Below are 21,953 nucleotides of genomic sequence, written 5' to 3'. Positions count from 1 at the left end.
GAATTACAATGGACTGATTGAGTATGGGTTTTTTTTAATGAGAACTGTTCTATAAGATTGGAAAGTTAAAGGCATCTGCTGCCTTGTCTTTTCTTTGTGTCACACAGAAAAATGACTGAAGACTTCAGCCCAACATGTTGGTTGAAACATGTTTAATGTTGCAAAGAGGCTTGTGCCATCTTACAATAAGGTGCAGTAGCTTATGTCAATATCAACTTATCCAGTGCAAGTGCAAAGATAGCAAAATGCCAATCAAAGTGCTTTAAGAATCAGGTGGCCTACTTGGAGTCCCTCAGGAAGGACAACTTCAGACCATTTGTTTAAAATGCTTTTTTAAAGCTTAAACACAACAAATCACTAAGTTCTACTAATCTACTACTCAGAAGAACATAGTTTTAACTTCTTGCCATAGGCTCCTACAGAGCACCATGTAGTTGCAAACAAACACTAAAAGCAAGACAACATGTACCATGTAAAGAGACCAGTACCTGCACTCCAGAGAGCTAGAGAGGTGATACATTAAAATACCTCTAATTGTTCAGTATGTCAATATCAATATCACAGAAAGGTATTGCCATGAATGAAATCAACAGAGCACATTTAAAACTATCCATTTGATATTACATTGTACGTAATGGTAATCTAACCACTGAAATGAAGTCAGGAGTGCCGCCTCAAGGACTAAAGTGTACTAAGTGTGCTTCTTTCCTTCGAATGCTTTTGCGATGCATTGTGATGATTAACCAGTCTTTGATTATTAAGTTGAAGCAGCCAATTGTAGGATGGAGTTGGATGACCGATGTCCTGCCCTGGGAGACCTTGGGGTCGGCAGAGTAGCACAACATTCATTTGTTCCTCTGGGCCTTCTGGGCGGACTTGGTAACTTTACCAGTGGTGGAGACCTTCTTCTCCACGCCCTTGATCACACCGACGGCCACAGTCTGACGCATGTCGCGCACTGCAAAACGACCTACAAAGTGAAGTATAGATGAAGATTTTAGATGATTGTGGCATTAACAGTGGAGATGCAATACATTTGATGGGGATTTAAAGTATTAATGAGTTGTTGGAGGCTGTTAAAATCCCACATGTCCCACATGTGAACTTACCCAGTGGAGGGTACTCAGAGAAGCTCTCAACACACATGGGCTTGCCAGGAATCATATCCACAATGGCAGCATCTCCAGACTTGAGGGATTTGGGGTTGTCCTCCAGCTTCTTGCCAGAGCGGCGGTCAATCTTTTCCTTGAGCTCTGCGAACTTGCAGGCGATGTGAGCAGTGTGACAGTCCAGCACAGGAGCATAACCAGCACTGATCTGGCCTGGGTGATTAAGGATGATCACCTACAAAGCAAAGGGTCAACATGGATGACCTATTAATAGAGAGATTATTTCCTTCCTGTCAACAAAGTTCACTGCAAAGACTGAACTGTTCATTGCTGTGATTGTCTTATTTTGACACTGTCAAACGCACTGGGAGTGTGGTGCAGTAGAAATTTTGTCAAATATAGCATAATGACCTATTTGTTGATGTCGCTGAGGTAATATTAAAATATGTTTTTTCTTGATATAAAATCTATTTTGATGCTTCATAACAACAAATATTTTTCAAGACTATGAACAGATCTGACATAAGAAAGAACTGAATGTGTTTAGTCATGCTCATGTTTCATTTCTATTAATAAATCCCTTGCAATGCCTACCTGAGCAGTGAAGTTGGCTGCTTCCTGCGGTGGGTCATTCTTGCTGTCACCAGCCACGTTACCACGGCGAATGTCCTTGACAGACACGTTCTTAACATTAAAGCCCACGTTGTCACCAGGGAGGGCCTCTGTCAGTGCCTCATGGTGCATCTCCACAGACTTCACCTCAGTGGTCACATTGACGGGGGCAAAGGTTACCACCATGCCAGGTTTTAGGATTCCCGTTTCCACACGGCCTACAGGCACTGTTCCAATACCTGAGGAGGTGATGTTCAACACAGAACATATAATAAAGAACATCAAAATAGTTATAGTCCTCACTTGGATATTTGACCTTAACTGTAGAATTTGTAGAGTTTGACACTGGAAGGCTCTTTTCACATTCATCTGCTGAAGGGGGAAAGTTTTTCTGTATTCACCTTAAATCTGAGTTTAAGTTTTAAGATGATTTTATGACATCAAAACTAGTTTGGAACCACTTGTGGTCCAATGAGAAATTTGAAGCCTCTAGTGCACATACTCTTGAGAATTGCCTTTTCAGTGAAGTAAGAGACATCTTGCACCCAGCAGCAGAAATGAAAAACATTTGCATATTTATAAGCTTCTTGATTTCTCAATGAGGGAGAAAGACTACTGTATTTTTAAGAATGACTAAATTTAACTATTCAAAACACAGTGTTTTAGTATGTTGTAAAACATGCCTATAGGGGATCATAAATGCCCTGGTCAAGAGGTGTTTGTTGTGCAATGTCATGAGGGATTATATCCCAATAACACTCTCTCTTATTCCCCAAAGTTTTATCAGTTTCTTAGTCAATGTTTACATGCCTCCTATCTTGTAGACATCTTGCAGGGGCAGACGAAGAGGTTTGTCTGTTGGACGGGTGGGGGGCTGGATGGCGTCCAGAGCTTCCAGTAGTGTAGTCCCTGATGCATTGCCTTCCTTCCTATTGATCTTCCAGCCCTTAAACCACGTCATCTAGAAGAGAAAATAATGTACATTTTAAACTACGTTTACATTACATTGAACAACTGATTGGATTCTTTTGAGCTGCAGTACATTTTCAGGTAACTACTGTTGACCAACAAGCTCCATCAGCTCAATTTTTGTTATTTAAGTGAGACTATGAAACTTTTGAAATGAAAAAAAAAAAATAGATAAAATAATAGTCTTCTAACAAATGAGAAGTTGAATTCATCAGCCACATAAGACTCACTCTAACTCAAGTCAATAAATTGAGAGGTTTTACTGCTACAGCTGTACTTGGTCAGGTGTGACCAGTAGCTTGTGGTGGTTAATGTTAGCAGTTTTAAGCAAGATATTGCTGTGTAACTGACATTTCTGAGTCAGTCTTCTGACTCTATACCTTTGCAACTGTTGCACTACATTTTAGCATGGCCACAGCAGTGCCTGTTCAACCAAAGTTAGAGAGTTTCTTGAGGTACCTGGCACAAGGGCACTTCTATGATAATTGCAAGAGAAAGGGAAAAAGGATTATTCAATTTCTATGAATGGTGTGACTTTTTTTTTTTTTTTTTTTTTTTGACCAACCGACAGTCAGTCACAGCAACCGGTTAGCCTTTGAACTACAGTTTCTATCCCTGGCAACAGCCATATAAAATTAGTATTCAAATTAAAGGCTACGTACGTTGTAATAATCCTTGTAGAATTTTCATTACTAGTCTTTGTGATCTACTTACGTTGGGGCTGGGCTCAAGCATGTTGTCTCCATTCCAGCCTGATATGGGCACAAAGGCAACGGTGTCCGGATTGTAGCCAATCTTCTTGATGTAGGTGCTCACTTCCTTCACTATTTCCTCATATCGCTTCTGGCTGTAGTTTGGCTCAGTGGAGTCCATCTTGTTGATGCCTACAATGAGCTGCTTTACTCCCAGAGTGTAGGCCAGGAGGGCGTGCTCACGAGTCTGTCCATTCTTGGAAATACCTGCCTCGAACTCTCCCACACCGGCTGCTACAATCAGCACAGCACAATCAGCCTGAAAATGCAATGGATAAAACATAAGTACTGTAGATGCACAGCAGCTTTGACCATTTCACACATTACATTAGTATTCAAAGTTTGTGTAATTTCAGTAGAATTAGTAAATCAAGATGTGTCATGTCCTCAACAATTAAAAGTAACTAATTTGATCAAAATCTTTATTATACCAAATGTTACCAGCTTGAAATGCAATAAGAACGTATACTCTTCAACATTAACTGATGAATAAACTTGTTGCTACTTGTTTTACTTTAACACTCGGGACACACAGCTTAAGATAGGGATGTAAACTAAATGACTGAACAACAACCATGCCATACAGTATGTAATGCACACAGCGTCCTCATGTTACAGACCTGGGAGGTCCCAGTGATCATGTTCTTGATGAAGTCCCTGTGACCTGGGGCATCGATGATGGTCACATAGTACTTGCTGGTTTCAAACTTCCACAGTGAGATGTCGATGGTAATGCCACGCTCCCTCTCTGCCTTCAACTTGTCCAGCACCCAGGCATACTTGAACGATCCTTTCCCCATCTGAGAAATAAGTGATATAAAGCCTTCTTAAAATGTCCTTTGTTAACAACAGTTTCCTTGTTAGGGTTTTAATCTCAGCTGTGTTTTTGGGATGTGTAGCTTGGTGTGATGTTCAGGGTATCTATGGTTATTCTGCTTTGCCGATACATAGTTGTGGACATTAAAAATTAAAGTCGAAGTCAATAGTTTCAAGTCAATTAGGTGAAATGAATAAATGTTCATTCCTGCTTTTTTCTAATTTTTACTGGACTAAATCTCTTCATCAACCTGGTGGCCAATGATTTATGACACAAAAATCAACATCTTTCTTAAGTCATGGTGACGATGAGACTGTACAACGTTGTCCCATATTATTTATGTCTATTTATTAATAGTTAGCATGGTTTGTATCTTATGGTTAGAGGGGTGGGAGTCCTGATCTTGAGGAAAGACATTAGTTAATTCAAGAAGACATCATCCTCAGCATCCGCTTGTATCTCCTTACCTCAGCAGCTTCCTTCTCAAACTTCTCGATGGTTCTCTTGTCAATACCCCCGCACTTGTAGATGAGGTGGCCCGTGGTGGTGGACTTGCCAGAGTCCACATGTCCGATCACAACAATATTGATGTGGAGTTTCTCCTTTCCCATGGTGACTGGAGCTGGTTGATGTCACGAGACAGTCTGCTAAAACCAGTATTAAGTTACAGTCATTGGGGTAAACAGATGGTTTGCAGGGCAGTAAACAAACCTTTCATGCCCTTGTTATTATGATTTACGGACACTGAAAGGTTTTGTGTGAGCATATATTCTTTGAGGGTTGAAAAAAATAATTTGTTGGTGGTATAGTGGCTTTTGCATTTTGCAATTTAACACTGTCTGAACAGGTTATGTTAGATCATGCAGCTGGAGATTCAGAAAAAGTATTGCAGCACTAGGGATAAAAACACTAGTAGAGTGCTAATGCCTCCCCAAGTGACTGGCGCAGAAAGAATTTGAAATGACATTAAAATTCTGCACAAGGAGGGAGACATGACTTCATCTTTTTTTAGTTCAGCCCACAAACAAAGTGACTGCACTGTCTGCTCAGTCCTGGATGTGTTTAACTGAAATTACAGAGCATGAGGGCTCTTATCTGGCAATAGATGTTTACATAAGTAGTGTATCTCAGAAGATTAAGGATGGTATCAATGGTCACTGAACTGCGCCAAGCACAATAACCCTCTGCCTCTCCTGCTCTCTATTCCTCTATCCATCCACACCCCTGCTCTCCTCTTTCACATCCAGCCTGCCCACCGCTCTGCTCCGCTCCGCTCTACTGTGCACTGACAACAAGGCTCTGATGTTTCACAGCACCGTGCCTTTTTTCACAGCCAGACTCTACTACGCGTTTCATTCCAAGTCAGAATCCACCATTTTGTCAGGTCTTGTCTCCTGATAGTGTAGCAGCCATTTCTCAGACACTGCAGTGCACTGCACACAGGTTAATGCAGAGGAAGAGGACACATTGTTTGTTGTGAACTGTGCAGGAGAGTTATAGTGATAATCCTGAATAGAAGCACTCACATCCACCACAAAAGTTTTCTTTTGAGTGAGTGGTGATTTATTTCACAGTATACTAGCTGAATCTAGTTTGCACCAGGCAGAAAGGACAGTAGCTTAATCCAACTGTAACATGAATCCCTACTTGATCTTGACCAGACTTGATCAGGTGTACTCAGTGCCAGGGCAGATAACAATTTACATGCGCGTACAACTCATCCCTAATATATAACGTCACAACAGCTGCCGCAGTGCGCGTCAATGTACAAAAGATGATAAAGCCGCGGATAATGCGTAAAAAATAGTACACCGGTAAATATAATGTCTGAGGGATTTAATAGAAATGTTAACCCTCCGCCATGTTCTATCATCTGCCATCTGCCCGCTTACTGACGCCTGGATGCGTATTCGCTACCAGCCGCCTGCCCTCGTTTCTGCATCACAACAATATTCCCAATGCACTGCGTGGAGACCGAGTCGCTAAACAAAACGCAAATTTATCCTCCTGGTTACATTTTAAAATACACTCTCCCTCCCCACATGCATTATTTTATGTACTTTGTCGTACCTGAGAGCTGGCCGGTGTCAGGTTGGCTGCAGGACCGGAGAGGCTGAGGACAGACGCTGATCCGGTTATAGCGCACAGGACAGGCGGGGGTGTTGCGTAATTGCGCGCACCCGCTGCTGTACAGCATCACAACGAGGGACCAGGAGAAGTTGCCGCTAAGAGTTCAACAGAGGACACAGCCATAGGCGAAGAATCCATTGTCGGACACGATCACGTCTGGATATGCTTGGTTCTGCAGATTATAGAGAACAAAAGCCCTTTAAGTGTTAAATCAAGCCGCCGAATCAACATTTTCCGACGAAAATAACACAGAGTTGTGACAAATTTTGAATACGACGTCAATTTGTAATTGGTGCTCTCTGTTATTGTACTGCTGTGCATTTTAAGTGTTAGTTTGTCATCAATTGAGGCTTAACAGGAAAATACCATAGACATTATTTTTGATTTGCGGTAATTGAAACAGCACATAAAATGCGGTGCGTTATATAGGCTACTTGAGTAATTTACGTAGGTTACATGGATTTATAGTAGATACAGACTCGGTTTTTTTCAGTTGTCTGTGGGTTATTCTGGGCGGATAAAATCGCTCTACAAACTGCAAATAAAGGAAAGGGTGTGGGTCATAGAGATATATCCAGTTTTTGATTGATGATAGATTCAGTGGTTGGAAGTCAGGTGGTTGAATAAATGAAGCGTGCAGCATCCTTCATGCGCAGCAGGAGAAGCGCTCATCTTACAGACGCTCCCTAGACGGATTAAAATTAACCTGGGAGCCCAGACGTCTGTCCGCCAATTATCACGAGATGCAGGGCTGCTGAGAAACAGCAGGGAGGCAGAGACCGTGTACAAAAACAAACAAACAAAAAACATTACCTCACACCAGGGAAGAGACGTATTGAACCAGATTTGGCTACTAGGTAATGTCCTTATACAGATGTTTATTTATATTTATTAATTATATCAAGAATCTTAAACATATCTGCATTCAGTAAGATTGTGTTTTCCCAATAGAACCATTTATGAGAATATTTTTATGAGAATGTCTTTGTACATAATTTCAGTAGATGACTGTGTGCTGTACTGGAGGTTGATACCATGATTGTCCTTTCATTGAGCCTCCAGGGAGGTGAGATTGAATTATCTTTTTTCTTATATTTATGATCTTATTTCTGCTTAGTTTCAGCACTAAACTCTTAAGCATGTTCGAGGTATGAATCACATTGTGTACATTGCTAAGTTTTGTTTGATTCTTAAAAACACTCCAGGAAGTAGGGTTTAGGTCAAGCTACTCAAACAACTTTATTAATTCTTTCAACAAGGAATACCATATTAATAGTTCTTTAAAGTAAATATTCCACAAATAAGGAGATGTGTAAGGCTAGTGTGAAGTTTCCCCCCCTCTACATGTAGAACATAACATATTTAATATATAAATAGGCTAAATGAATGTGATGGGTTTATGATCATCCAGTTGTTGGTTAATTTGTTCTTCTCTTGCACTTATTCATCAGAGACCTAATGAAAGTTATTGGAACTGCAATAATGAAAAGCACATTGTACCTTTAGTCAGTTGAAAGTCTGTGACAGTGGTTATATAATGAAATAATCCAACACAAAATTTGCATTTGCATATGATTTATTTACAATACATGACAGTGATTTGAGACATTTTACTGGAATGTTTACAATGATTACCCTTTTTAGTACAGCCTATGTATCATACAAAAGTCCCTTTATTTTCTGTGTATGGGGGCTAATGTTAAACAAAAATAAGAAAAAGTAACTTAAAGGTTACTTAAAGAAACAAATGATATGAGTCTACAGTCCTGAATGGTTTGACCCCGTTAAGTTAATGTAATAAGGCACAAGTGCAATGCATCATAAAGTGAGATAATGGTGCTACTTGTTGACAGAAATTACACCTCAGACAAAACGTTTCCCTTGTGGCTTATTTTTGATTTACCTCTCTATAGTCATAATGTCTAAAGGGACAGGATGCATACAGTATAATACCCTAGTGACTATCACATATCCGGTTTACCACCATCTGAATTCATTTTAAAATTAAACTTTAGTTTACATTTAAAAATTGAGGACACATACCTCAATGTGGTAGATCAATACATCTGTAAAAAGTAAACAAATATCCTTTTCAATCCTTTTGTCACATAAGATACCTGAGAATTGACACAGAGAGTGCAAATCTTGTGAACAAAGTAATGGTGTGTGTCCACCAGGAACATCTTTACTGTACTTTTTTTTTCTTTCCCTTTGTTAGAAAGGTGTAACAATAGCTTAACATCTTCTTAGTGTTACATACTGCTAGCATGTCATTGTTACCCATGCTTTCCACATGGATCAGTTAAAGACTGCCACCTAAAATAAAAGATGTGCCTGGTGGACATAACCTTTAAAGACAATACATATTGTTCAAATAAAAACATTTAAAAAATCCCTTCACTGCACCATACGACAAGTAAATACAAAGAAATGATCCGTTTGCAATCACATGAGGGACAAATCTCTAAAATAATTTTAAGAAGGCTTCACTGTAAGATGTTTCCTAAACAAGTTGTGTTGTCACAATGTTCTCTCAAAAAAAGACGTTAACTTTGTGCGTCTGGTTCGGGATGGCTTTTTTGGGGGGGTGGGGCACTTAAAACCAACACTTACTGGCACTTAGTTAGAAATTGCAATTAGAAATTTTGTGTCATCCCAAACTTAACATACACAAAAAACATCAGTCTTAAGAGTGTAGACTTTTACTGTGGCAGTAAAACTCAAGTGTTTACTGTGGGTTAAAAAAAAAAAATCTTTTAAAGCAGAAGTGCTCTGGAGGCAGAAATGACAGTTGAGCCGAGCAAGTTTGCCAACTGGCAAACTGGAACACTAAAAAAGGAACTAAATGGGATTATTTGTTATAGCTTATTTACAATGGTATTCATGATGCGTAACAGTCAACAAGCTCGCTAGCAGCTAACAGCTTCCTCTGACACCTCTTGGAGATGCATATTGTGGTTGTTTGGCTCTGCTCAATTGCCTTCAAAGCATTTCTGCCTCTGCTTCAATAAACTGCAATCTGGTTTGTTCATTACTGTGACTGGAGGCTCATCTGTCAACAGACTCTTAAGTACCCACAGTCACAGTAAAGAACATCCTCAAGGGTATTATGGCTGTTACTCACTGTTAGTTAGCCGTGCTTTGAGCATCATCAACACATCTGGAACACATCTCTAGCTGAAATTACCCATTGATTGAAACTTTTCCATTTGATGATTCAGACTTATCAAATGGATGAGTCTGGTACTCTTCCTCGGTCTCAGTCTCCGTGAGAGTAGGATGTGCGGACAGCCCAGGGCTGCACCATTCCTCGGCCAAATATAGTGTAAACTGTCGCCCCAAACAAGTTGATGGCAGCAGCGATGTAGAAGACAGTCTGCCATTCTTCTATGGTGTTCTGGAGGACAGTCAGCACAGTTCATGATGAGTAATGAAATAAATAATACACTCACTAGTGTGAGTTAGGTCAATATGCAGTATATTCTGTAAAACATTTGCACAATATAATGATATTTCCTAAAATCACTGATGCCCTTGATACAACTGTATAAAAAATCAAAATGTTACAATTTGTTACTTCCTGCTTCCTGCAAAGCAAAACCTGAAGGTTTGGTTTGAAAATATATTTAAAAGATTCCTGTAATTGTTTTTCAGCAACTATCTACATTCTTTTGGTGACAAAATGGAAATCATGCATCTGAAAGAGGAAAAAACTCAGACAATTATCACAAATCATATATATATATATCAAATTGTATGTTTAGGTAACCAATTTCAATAATTTTAAACACAATGTGATTGGTTAATTGGATTGTGGAGGGTTTTTTTCCATCTTCACCTGGTTGCCATTGTTAATGATCTGAGTGATGACACCATTTGATTATTTGACTAATAAGCTGTTCATACTCAGGTGAGGCCAAATCTATAATCATGACATAAGTGCAGTGTATTATTACAGTAGTGAGTACAATGAGTCATTTCTTTATTTTGTTTTAAGCATCTACATAAAACTAACTGTTATTTCTGGAACTGTCAACTGCATTTTACACTGCAGTACCACAGTCTTCTTTACAGAGAAAATATCAGTGATACATCATAATAAGGAGAATGTAACAGCCATCATCAACCAAGACAAAAACACTCTGGGCATGTTTGTGTTGCTTTTTATGGAGGACTATGGGTGCCCCCTGGTGGCCAAATGTTAACATGCTAATCCTGTTCTGACTAAACCAATTAGACAGGAAATGGAGCATCAAGCCAAAGGAAGGATACCATCTGTTTAGCCAGGGACACTGGAGGTCACCAGATCCAGAGTGACCTCTGTGTATGTAAACAGCAGCATACATCCTTTATGTGAAAATTAATGATGACCCAAAATTTATATGTTGTAGTTACTGCTCTGTTTAATCTCAGGGATTCAAACCCACTGTGCAGACAAGATAATACAGTAAGAGTGAACAAGTGTTTCTTACTTCTTTGGTGAGGGCTCTTGCAATGACTGGTCCCACCATACCAGGAATGGTGGCAAAGGTGTTGGTGATACCCAGCAGAATACCAGCATACCTACAAGGATAAATACAAAGGATGTTAAATGCTATAAGTACCTGCTAAATCCACTACAGCTTATAACTTAACAACTTTCACATGACAACTTCATCTATTTACACCCGGAGGGAGATCATTAATGCCTTACTGTGAAACAGAAAGTACCATGTTGGTGACTGAATATTATTTTTTCATGTGAAGAAACATTCCTGCACTCTCTGGATTTATGGTAATGGCTAAAATCATCGTCTTGATCTCAAGAGGAAAAGTTTGATATTACAAAATTCAGATTTTTAAATTTAGAAGCTAAAATAGTGATAAAGGATTACATAACTTCTGTGGCACTATTGCCCACAAAGGTCACTTCTGTGTCTTTTACATTCAATATCAAGACAGAGAGATAAATGATGTGATGCAAACATGGGCAAAGATCTTCACATCCCCAATTTGAAAAAAGCAACATGTATTTCTCCAAAATGACTGCTGACATTCAAGGAAAACACCCAACTGCTTAAAATATCTTATTCACTATTAAATTATACTAAGAAGGATGGAATTATCACTTGTATATGTGATGTATTTAATTGCCCATAACTTACTCACATTATTCTTATTCTGAAAAGTTTGTAATTTCAAATTTTGGTGATAGAAGGGAGCAAGTCTTACGAAGGAGCAATGTCAAGGTGGTTGATGTTGAAGCCAGAAGCTGACGCTCCGCCCAGAGAGGAGGAGATGGTGAGGAAGATCACAGCCAAGGTGTAGTCACAGCCGATATATCCTGCCGCTACCAGGAAAACAGCCGGCCCGATCATACCTACAGAATCAACACAACACAGTTGAGAAACCTCTTCAGAAGCAGTAGATGACTTATTCTGAATGTCCAAGTCAACCAAAACAACACAATCCGTGAAACTGCGATTCCTCACCGACGATGGAGAAGGCCTTCCTGACAATGACAGTGCGGTAGAGGCAGGTTTCCCGCAGATAATCGGCGAGCTGGCCACACAGCACAGCGACCACAGCACAGCCCAGGTAAGGCAGAGCTGATAGCAATCCATTCTGTTGTGGACAGATGGAGACAGTCACATGCTATGTGAATATTTTTATGATTATATAGTGATATGCTTGTTTCATCACTGAGAAGAACTCATTCGGTGATATATCAGCTGTGACGCTGAATGCTTTCTAAAGAGTTACTTTTTGATGACATGAGCGTTTTAAGTTCCTGTTTTGGTTTAATCATTTATCTTTCTTTCAGTTACATTCATTGTTGTTACTAATGTACAGTTACTGACATTTTTTTAAGAACACCAAAAGAACTGGCTCTCACATCCTGACTTTAAGTACTCTGATTGTATAATTATATAAACCCTTAAGTTGCTTATATATGTATTGGCAATAAAAATGTTCTAGTAAAAGACTTATAAAGATTCAAATTGTCTTTGGATTTCATCATTTGACCCCATATTTGAATCACTGATTCTGAACGTGTTTATCTGTACTTCTGAGCCTGTATGTGATGATGTTCTTACCTGCTGTATGCTGAATCCCAGTATGTCGTTCATGTAGGTTGGCAGCAGGGTGAGGAGGGTGTAGAAGGTCCAGTTGTAGGAGAAATGAGCCACAACGATGGCCCACAACGGTCCGGATGTCACTATGGATCGCCAGGGGATGTAGCCTGCTGATGTGGACAGCTGGGCCACACCGGAAGTAGAAAATAGGGAATAGATTAGGAAATTCTTGATCATTACATAGACATTAAAAACAGACACAATAACTAAATGTGGTCTTATGTACAGATGTTACTGGGGAGAGGAATTAATTTTAGTGAAATATATACAAAAAATAAATCACTTTGTACCAATAGGAACATGTCTTTTCTTGTCATTCTTCTCCATAATTTCACAATCATTTCATTAATTTTTCTACATAGAAGTCTACAAGCTGGTGGAGCTTTAACATTCCTACAGATTGTAGAAAATCAAAGGGCAGACAGAGATACCAGGGTTCAATTCCCACATGAAACGATGAACGCTGCATTAGTGTTCATCATCACTCGGAACATGTACAGTCTTTTTTTGCTGCTGTGCGCCTGAATGTCATCATAAACTGCAGACTCACGGTGAGTGTTCTGACCTAACAGCTGAGTAAGACAGATAAGGGAATACAATGCAGCATGACACTGAGATTACGTAACATCAGTATCTGATAACTGTGCTCGACCGGAAATGTCTGCAAAGCAATAAAAAAGTAAAGAGCAGTACATCACATGTCAAAATGGTAAATTGGGATATAATCTACTATTACATGGCATTTTAATATAACAGCTATATATTCATTCTCTTCTTTCTTTCAGGACCTAATATAGAAAACTGTTTCATGACAGTTCTTATCAAATCTAATGCAGGTTACAATTTATTGGTCCAATAAAGCTAACATTTCAACTACATTTCATACAATAACCTGTCTGTATTTTCTCCATTTTTGGAAAAAAACACACTTTGTTTTGTTCTTTTTGTTCAGGATATACAGTGCAGTGTCTGGTGTTACCTCGTTTTTCAGTGAGTTGGTGATGTAGAGTCTTTCTCGCTCTGAGATCCGCGGGTGAGTGTTTGGACTGTCAAACACAAGGAAGACCCACAAGACGAACCACACCAGGCCAACGCCACCTGGAAACGCAAACAAGCAAACGTGTGCTCATTTTACCACAGCTCAGCACAGGTGGCCTGCACTTATCCATCATAAACCCTGAATCAGATGAAAGACTGCACATAGTCAGCAGATGGATTATGATGTTATCACAAGACACTGCATTCGGTAGGTCTGAGCTACTTGAAACTAACTGTCGTCAGCTCAGTGGCTTAGACGTGGAACTTAAATTAGCCAGACCAGCAAGAAAAAGTGGGACTGATGCAATGGTTCCATGTGCAAGTCCATTTTCTTGCTAAATCATTATTTCCACAACATAAAGAGTAAAGAGGAACAAAGGAACAAACACTGGAAACAGCTCATCTGAAACTTAAAAAGAACACTGCGGTGGTTAAGTGGTATAGGGACAAAAACAATTTTTGGATAATCAATGGAGAGGTCACTTAAGTTCAGAGAAATATGCAAGAGATTCTGAAATATGCATGATTGGCAGCCACTACATTACACACTGTATTATGTGTATTTTCCCAATCAGAGAAGATGAGACATCATCTATTATGTAAATGTATTTTTATCAAGTGTCGCCCTGATGTGACGTCTCCATTATATATCAGAAACAGCATAATCATGACCTAAAATTCTGCTTGTTAAAGTTTTCCTTACTAATGCGATAATGCACCATGTGTAAAAATAAATATAAGTTAAAAATATAAAAATAAGTTAAATCTTGTTAGTCCAGTCATAAACAAAAGTTCCTGATATTTTAACATTTACACTCAAATCTATCACATTCTCCCTCTAAAACTGCAATTATATTTCATAAACTCCAACTTATACTCTCAAACACTATGAAACCTTTGAAAGACAGCTGAAGCTTGTATTTGTAAGACCTTATTGATCTTTTTAGAGGTCATTTTTCTTATTCCTTTGGATAATTAGCCAAATATAGATGACGGGACCTCAAGATATTTACAAGAGTTATTATGGACGGTGAAAGCTGGACATGTTTCAGTGATCTAAATGTTAGGTTTTCTAACTTCTAACAATCGTAGGAAGGGAGAAATCCAACATTGAAGAGTCAGAAACATTCATTTCTATGTGAATAATTGAAAGAAATAGACAGAATTGAATGCAGTCACAAAAAATGTTTTGTGTAAGGTGCTTGGCTGCAATCACAGACTACTTCGCTAGCAAGGTATCAGATGATGCCCATACACAGATTCCCAAAGGCAAAAGAACTCAAAATAATCAATTCTGACAAAGTATAGGGGTATATTTTGTCCAACAACAGCCATCTATTTTTTGTGGGCCACCAGAAACTCAGTACTGTAACCACACCCCTCCCCACTCGGACAGTGACGATGTTATTACCAAATACATAGAAGACGTAGGTCCACTCCAGGTAGAAGCAGATTACACCAGACAGAGGAAGAGCTATCACCGTCCCCAGCTGGGCTCCTGGGATGGACGAGAAAAGACAACAATCTGTATCCTGCAGCGGTCTGAATGCACATAGTGTAACTATTGAATAGTAAATACACAGTCTACAAGTTTACACCAGCAATCATGTGACAGACAGTGTGCAGGAGGTGGCCAGCCCCTTAAATACACAAGTTTATGGTTAGAAAGATAAGCATGTGAGCAAAGGCGTAAAACTTGAGCTGTCATTAAGTATTTGTTTCACTGTTGATTGCTTTTTTTAAATAATTGATTAATTGTTCAGCAAATAAAGTAACAGAAATTAGTGGAAAAAGTCCATCTCAAGTTTATGAACCCAATGTGACGTCTTCAAATTGCTCATTTTATCAATCCAACAGTCTAAAGCAGCAAATCTTCACGTTCCAGATGCTGGAGGCAGTGGATATTTGGCATTTTTACTTGATAATTACTTTCAATACTTTATTAATCCATTATCAAAACAGTTGATAGATTCATTAATTGACTACTCGTTTAAAATTGCAACAAAATACATAAACTGACTATTTTGTTAAAAAATATATTCTCGACAGGAGCCTTTGTGTCTGTGTACCTATGTAGGAAATGGTGAGCAGTCGACTCCTCTCCAGCGGTGGGGCCCATGCGGCCCACATGGTGTACATTGCAGGGAATGTGACTCCCTGAAGACAAACACGAAAAGTACATCAACAAGAGTGGAAGGATGGATAGAAAACATTTATCCATCCTTCCAAAATCATCTGCATTCATTTGTCTGGCCACAAGTGTCAAAACAAGTTCATTTAACTTCATTGACATTGGTTTAAGTAAATACTAATATTAATTTTGGCTGGAGTTCATTTTATGCTTATGGTACAAACAACAAGCTTGCACAAGTCATTTCAACTACACTGTTGATGTCATCCAGACCGCCTACCTCTCCTATCCCCTCCAGCACCCTGACAGCGATGAGGTAACTTGCACCCAGATTAGCAGCCACAGGGGTGAGCAGCGTAAAAATTACAGTTCCCAGGATTCCCAAACCCAACAGCCACTTGGGTCCAAAGCGGCCGGCCAGGTATCCCCCAGGGATCTGAGTCAGGATGTAGCCGTAGAAGAATGAGCCCAGGATCCAGCCCTGTGTCTCGGAGTCCCAGTCGTACACATTGGCCTGTGAGGGGAGGGGTGACGGCAGCTGTATTAGAATTTATACTACATCAAATATTATTATATGTGCACATGTGTCTCATAAGTCACTCTCTGTATTTGTGGCATATTGTGTGTCTGATACTGTGTCTCTACCTTTACTCCACCTTTAACAGGTACAGCTACTGTATCACACACACACACACACACACTTAAGTACAGTAAGTATAGACAAGATTTCAGTTGTGGATCATGTTTGGGCCTTTTTATGTCACGCCAGTGAAGAAGTGATCAGTCAGCACAGCACGTCAAAAGTAACCTAATCCCACATAATAACAGTAACTTTGAGAAACTGGTCTTACATTCACTCAAGTGCATTTTTGGATGATTGTAGCAGTTGTGTGTAAATCAAAACAGATTGATGTTATCTGGACATGATGGACCCATGTGTACACTGTAAATTTAACATTTCTGAATGTATGCTTTTAAATGTGGACCCCCCAGGAAGACTGAAAACAAATAAAACAAATAAACAAATGAACAAATACCATTAAAAGACACATAAGGAAATGGCTGAATTTAGGCATCTGGCCAGAATAATGTTTGCTCTTTAGTGTTGACAACTGATATCCAGCAGTTCATCAGTCTTGGAAAAAATGAACAGTCTCCTGATGTAATTCTGACATGTGTGGGGTTGTTTCCATAAATAGTAGAAAAATATGGAAAAACATGGCTGTAGCATTATATTGTTTTGTGGCACAACATTTTTCCAAAGGGGTCATTTTAAAGGCTGCCAACACAAGTTTAATCTGTGTCAGTCTGAAATGTGTTCTGGTGTGACAGACTGGGCAGTTATAAGGTTCTTAATGGAACAAACTTAAGGCACTTAAGTCATTGCCTGTAGTTGGACTGGATTTTATGCTAACTTCAGAGGATGCAGATAGTCTTTTCAGGTAGCAAATGCAGTTATCTGAGTGTGGTTAAACCATCTCAAACGTGCATAGAACAGTCCAACTATTCTCATCAGAGCTACTTCATGTATGATATCACGTGGCCATACTCAAGACACCGTTGCATTCTTGCTCACCGTGTGGTTGTGTTTGGGTTGTACAGGGCCGGTGTGAGCGGGACACACTGAGCTGTGGTTGGTGTTGGCTTGGTGGGTAGAGTTGAGCATTTCCACCATGGCCACACTGAGGTTGACCCGCAAGGAGTAGACCACAAAGAAGCCATAAGAGGAGAGCAACGCCAGGCCATAGCGTGATGAACAGCATACTGGGGCTACAGGGTGAGAAAGAGAGAGAAATAATGAGACCTGTTTGGCAGATGATACGTTATGAGTGCTGTATTTACCAGTCGCACTTGATGGATAAGGTGTGCTGCAGGTGCATTAAATCAACAGATTCTGCAGCAGAGCTTGAGTACTTTACAGTACAGTGACAGAAAGTAAAGGAAAGAAAAAACATCAAGTAACTTTATGTTTCCACAAAATGGATCTGAAGCATTTAGTTTTCAAATATGAAAAAAAGGAAGTTTATTTTGCACCTTTAGATAAGTGGAAATGTAAATGCTCATCACAAGTTCTTTGAACCGAATGCTTCATCAGTTGTTTTTTTTTTGTTATTTATTTTAATCAGCTGCTTAAAAGTTAGCAAAGCATTAATTTAACACTAATGAAAAAAATAATTGTAAGCTAATCAAAGTTCTGTTAAAGTTGTGAACTGTAAATGTTATTTTCTCTACTTGATAGCTGGTTAAAACTTCTTGTCATGCACCTGATAGACTAGTCATTTCCGTGCTTTACTTGTGCTTCTTATTTTCATGTCTTGTCCACAGAGTTATTTTAGTGATTCAGTGGTGGAAAGTAACAGAGTACATTTACTCAAATACTGTACTTAAGTGCAAATTTTTACATACTTCTACTCTCCTTAAGTATTTCAATTTGATGCTACTTTATACTTCCACTCCACGACATTTCAGAGGGAAATATTGTACTTTCTACTCCACTACATTTATTTGACAGCTTTAGTTACTTTTCAGATGAAGATTTGACACAATGGATAATATAACAAGCTTTTAAAATACAACACATTGTTAAAGATGAAAGCAGTGTGTAGTTTGGGTCACTTTTTTGAAGTTTTTTTTTAAACTAGCTCCACCTCCAGCAGCTACAACAGTAACATGCTGCTCTAACACTGATGCTTCAGTATTAATAATATAATGATGTCATATATAATAATATATCAGTCAGAGGGACAAAACCACTACTTTTACTGCAATACTTTAACTACATCACACTTATAATACTTATGTGCTTTTACTTCTTGCGAGACTTTTACATGTAATGGAGTATTTTACACTGCTGTATTGGTAAGTAAAGGATCTTCTTCCAACACTGAAATAAATGCACTTCAGTTCATGATAAGTCTGTGGAGTTTGCATAATATCCATCAACCCACAGACTTCATGCAAACTGCTGCTACTTCATTGCTCATGTTACAACTAAAAAACGATGGAAGGCACATTAAGCTCTACTGACCATATTTAGCAGTTTGATACACTTATTTAACACAGTAAACATGAATTGAGGGTCATTTCAATAAGCTATGTTTAAATAATGCAAACTGTCAAATACAGTCTTGAACAAAGACACTGTAAAAAAGTTTCCCAGAGCTACAACCTTCATGTCTTTAAAATCCAGACTTCTAAACCGGTATTTCATGTATTGTCACTACAGGTCAGGTAGTCTTGTCATAAGGTATGTGAGCTCAGGGCAAATGACCCAAAACTTGTGACACATGCTAAATAAAATAACTGCATATGTACCAAAGCGCAGGTGTGGAGAGAAGAGTGCTTAAAAAGCAGTTTTATTCGGGCTCACTTGAGTTAACACGACCAAGAAATACGTGCAGTAAATAAGCAGGGGTTTTTGGTATAATTAGAGAAGAGAGAGAGTGAAGTGATACGGGCTGGTGCACAATCACATTAACACCTGTAAAATTTAATGAATACGTTAATGACTGCATATTACTACATTTGTTTATGTTTATGTTTAAGTAAAGACATAATCAATTAGAAGAGTTTTGCTTCCTTTCCACTGAACCATCGCGACATATGTTAAACATATGTAAATTAGACTGGACCTCGCTTATTGTTAGCTTTAAGCTACATGGATGTTTTTCCTTTCACCTCTCTGCACTTTGTCGTCGTGTCCCCGGTGTAGCAGCGGTGTCTCCTGCTCGTCTCCCTCCGTGTCCGACCCGTACCGCTCCATTTTTCAGCCAACAGCTGCTAATTACCGCATTACAGACTAAAATGCTAACGATAACAACAACAACAGGAGTAGCGGCAGCAGAAACCTTTGTGGAGCCTCCAGTCAGCTGAGCTCAAGTATAGACGACTCGCGCTACTTTTTTTTCCTAAGATGGCGAAGTCATGACCCGCCCTACTCTGCCTCTGATTGGCTTAGCTTGATACTCTTACCCTAACTCTAACCAACCCAATCAACGAAGGCAACGAGTACTAGCCAATCAAATGCAGAGTAGGGTGGGTCATGACTTCGCCATCCTAGGGGGGAAAAAAAGGCACACAGGGCTCATGCTGACTGCAGTCATGTGACGACGAGTCGTGCCAAACCGGAAGTAACGTTGATTTGTTTACTTTTCGAAAGTAATACTTGCAAATCATTTTGCTCTGCACACCCCAAAACTGTGCCTGTTATCGTCTCTCTTTCTTTATTATGATTATTCCGCCGTTTTTGGGCGTCTAATTACTTCTGTTTGTCCTACAAACTTCATTTCAACGTCAACAACGTACGTCTTCTTAAGGAGATGTATGCTATTACTTTTCTTTATTGTAACATATTTCAGTGATCTTTTTTTTTTATATAATTAAAAGTGTTTAAAAGTGCTAAAGTATTCATACTTAATGGACAGGTGTCCAATGTAGAAATGCTCAACATATTATTATACCTTCAGCGTCACCATGTGGTCAGTTATTACGTGTTTTACGTTTTGGCTAATAATTAATGAACCATGAGGCGTGGCAAAACATTTTTTGCAAAGTGAAGCCGATTTGACTAATATAGGCCACGCCCATTTGCGCCTGAAAAACTTTTCCGCCATTTTGGATTTTTTTGTAAACACAATTTTTGTTCATGCTGACAGATATTTCACCTAATCTTCACCAAACTTGTTACATTACATAATTAGATTATCCCGAACAAAGCGTATGAGTTCTTTGTCGGGTATCGCTTACCATTTGTTTTTAATTGGTTTCCAAACTTTTGAAGGCGTGGCCTGATGCCCTTAACGGGCCATAACCCTTCAAATCTACATTGGATTGCAACCAAATTTGGGAATGTTGTATATACATGTACACTGCACGGGTGTGTAACATTTCATGTAATTCTACCCACAGGGTGTGCTACAGTAATATTATAACATATTTTATAATTCTTTTACCTTTAATAACATGAAAACTTGGTACACAAATTCTCCACGACAATCTATACAAGATATTGAAGCATATCACCAATAGCCCCACCTTGTGGCCATTACTGAAACACCACCATACTACTTATTAACTGCCATATCTTTTAAATGTAATATTCCATGGTAACCAAATTCAGCAAAGTTGTACAGATGGGGATGCTGAACAAGTCTGTGGCATTTGATACAATTTCACCTGTAGGTGGCGCTACAAGATTTTAAAAAATTGCTGCTGGAGCAGCAGCCTGAAGCAGCAGTTAATAGCTTCCAGCTCTCACCCACATTCTCTTCAGAAAATGCAAATATAAAGTTATTAGTTAAATAAAGTTATTAATGATACATTTATGGCTGATAACAGAAAAGAATGGGAAACAAGCATATATTATCAATCTTATAATTAGCTATATAATATATACACAGAAAGAAATACACATGCTTAGGCTAAAATGAAAGCTGTGCAACTGTTAATCAAGGTATAATAACTTTTTGTACATGTGGTTTACTTACATGAGATTGAAAATATACAGATTTTCAGGCTCCAGTGAGCAAATCATCAAAATGACATTTCCTCTCATCTCCATTTTAATTACTGGTAAATAAGTTTCGTTTTGTTTTCACACAGAGCAAAATGGACAGTAAAAATGGACAGACTCCTTATACATACACACACACACTCACATGTAACCACAGAATCAGATGATTTGTGGGAATGATGTAACCTTCAAACACAGGTTTGTTGTTGGAATGAGGAGCAGCTCAGCTGTTTGTCTCCGGGCTTTATTGTCTGCACCGCAGATAGAGGAAACAAAGTAAGATGCACTGCTGAAATGAAGAGAGACAGACAGAGAGATTGACTTTACAGTATAGTGCGGCACAGGCATGGACAGAGAGGCAAACACAGGCTCCCAGCAGCCATGGCGCAAGAGGTTGTCACATTGATTATCAGGCACATGCACACACACGTGGATACAAATCTCTGTTTCCGAGAGTCGAACTGGTGAGGATGTTAGCTTGCTCTGCACAGCTACTTTTCTAACAGTCCTGAGTTTGTTTGGCTTAGGTTTGTTGAGGAGTTGTTCTTAATAATCTGAGTCTGAGTCCTCCTGCTGGAGAAGCAGAGTATATTTACTCTCCAGCTGTCTTTGTCCTGCAGCTTTAAAAGGGCAAGATATATTCCAAAACATCCATGTTCATTTTGGAATCTATCAAACCCTCATTGTGTTCTTGTTCTGCAGCTGACCTCTGACCTCTCTGTGATGGGGTAAAATGTTGAAATTGAATAAACATGAGGTATTGCTGC

At 39.1% G+C, this 21,953-nt stretch overlaps 2 protein-coding genes across 3 annotated transcripts; both read right to left on the bottom strand.

The window, feature by feature from the left end:
* Positions 1 to 137: 137 nt before the first annotated feature.
* On the bottom strand, positions 138 to 6,435 carry eef1a1a (eukaryotic translation elongation factor 1 alpha 1a). Of its 2 annotated transcripts, none has more exons than XM_044371987.1 (8): positions 6,330 to 6,435; positions 4,727 to 4,903; positions 4,063 to 4,242; positions 3,405 to 3,701; positions 2,532 to 2,682; positions 1,704 to 1,960; positions 1,110 to 1,344; positions 138 to 970 (listed from the first exon to the last, which is right to left on the bottom strand). In XM_044371987.1, exons 2-8 carry the CDS (start codon positions 4,868 to 4,870, stop codon positions 846 to 848), a joined length of 1,389 nt encoding a protein of 462 aa, XP_044227922.1. In that variant the 5' UTR covers positions 4,871 to 4,903; positions 6,330 to 6,435; the 3' UTR covers positions 138 to 845. The 2 variants fall into 2 exon arrangements, with proteins under 2 accessions (XP_044227922.1, XP_044227923.1); XM_044371988.1 differs by having other exon boundaries at positions 4,727 to 4,906; positions 6,330 to 6,431.
* A 2,477-nt stretch (positions 6,436 to 8,912) lies between these two features.
* Positions 8,913 to 19,576, bottom strand: slc17a5 (solute carrier family 17 member 5). Its single transcript, XM_044371986.1, has 11 exons — positions 19,353 to 19,576; positions 17,251 to 17,444; positions 15,955 to 16,188; positions 15,613 to 15,700; positions 14,955 to 15,041; positions 13,485 to 13,603; positions 12,467 to 12,628; positions 11,861 to 11,993; positions 11,601 to 11,748; positions 10,862 to 10,952; positions 8,913 to 9,786 (listed from the first exon to the last, which is right to left on the bottom strand). Exons 1-11 carry the CDS (start codon positions 19,435 to 19,437, stop codon positions 9,649 to 9,651), a joined length of 1,479 nt encoding a protein of 492 aa, XP_044227921.1. The 5' UTR covers positions 19,438 to 19,576; the 3' UTR covers positions 8,913 to 9,648.
* Between the last annotated feature and the right edge of the window lie 2,377 nt (positions 19,577 to 21,953).

Source organism: Thunnus albacares, chromosome 14, assembly GCF_914725855.1.
Source record: "Thunnus albacares chromosome 14, fThuAlb1.1, whole genome shotgun sequence".
NCBI classification, from domain to species: Eukaryota; Metazoa; Chordata; class Actinopteri; order Scombriformes; family Scombridae; genus Thunnus; species Thunnus albacares.
This window is presented reverse-complemented; position numbering and strand designations above follow the sequence as displayed.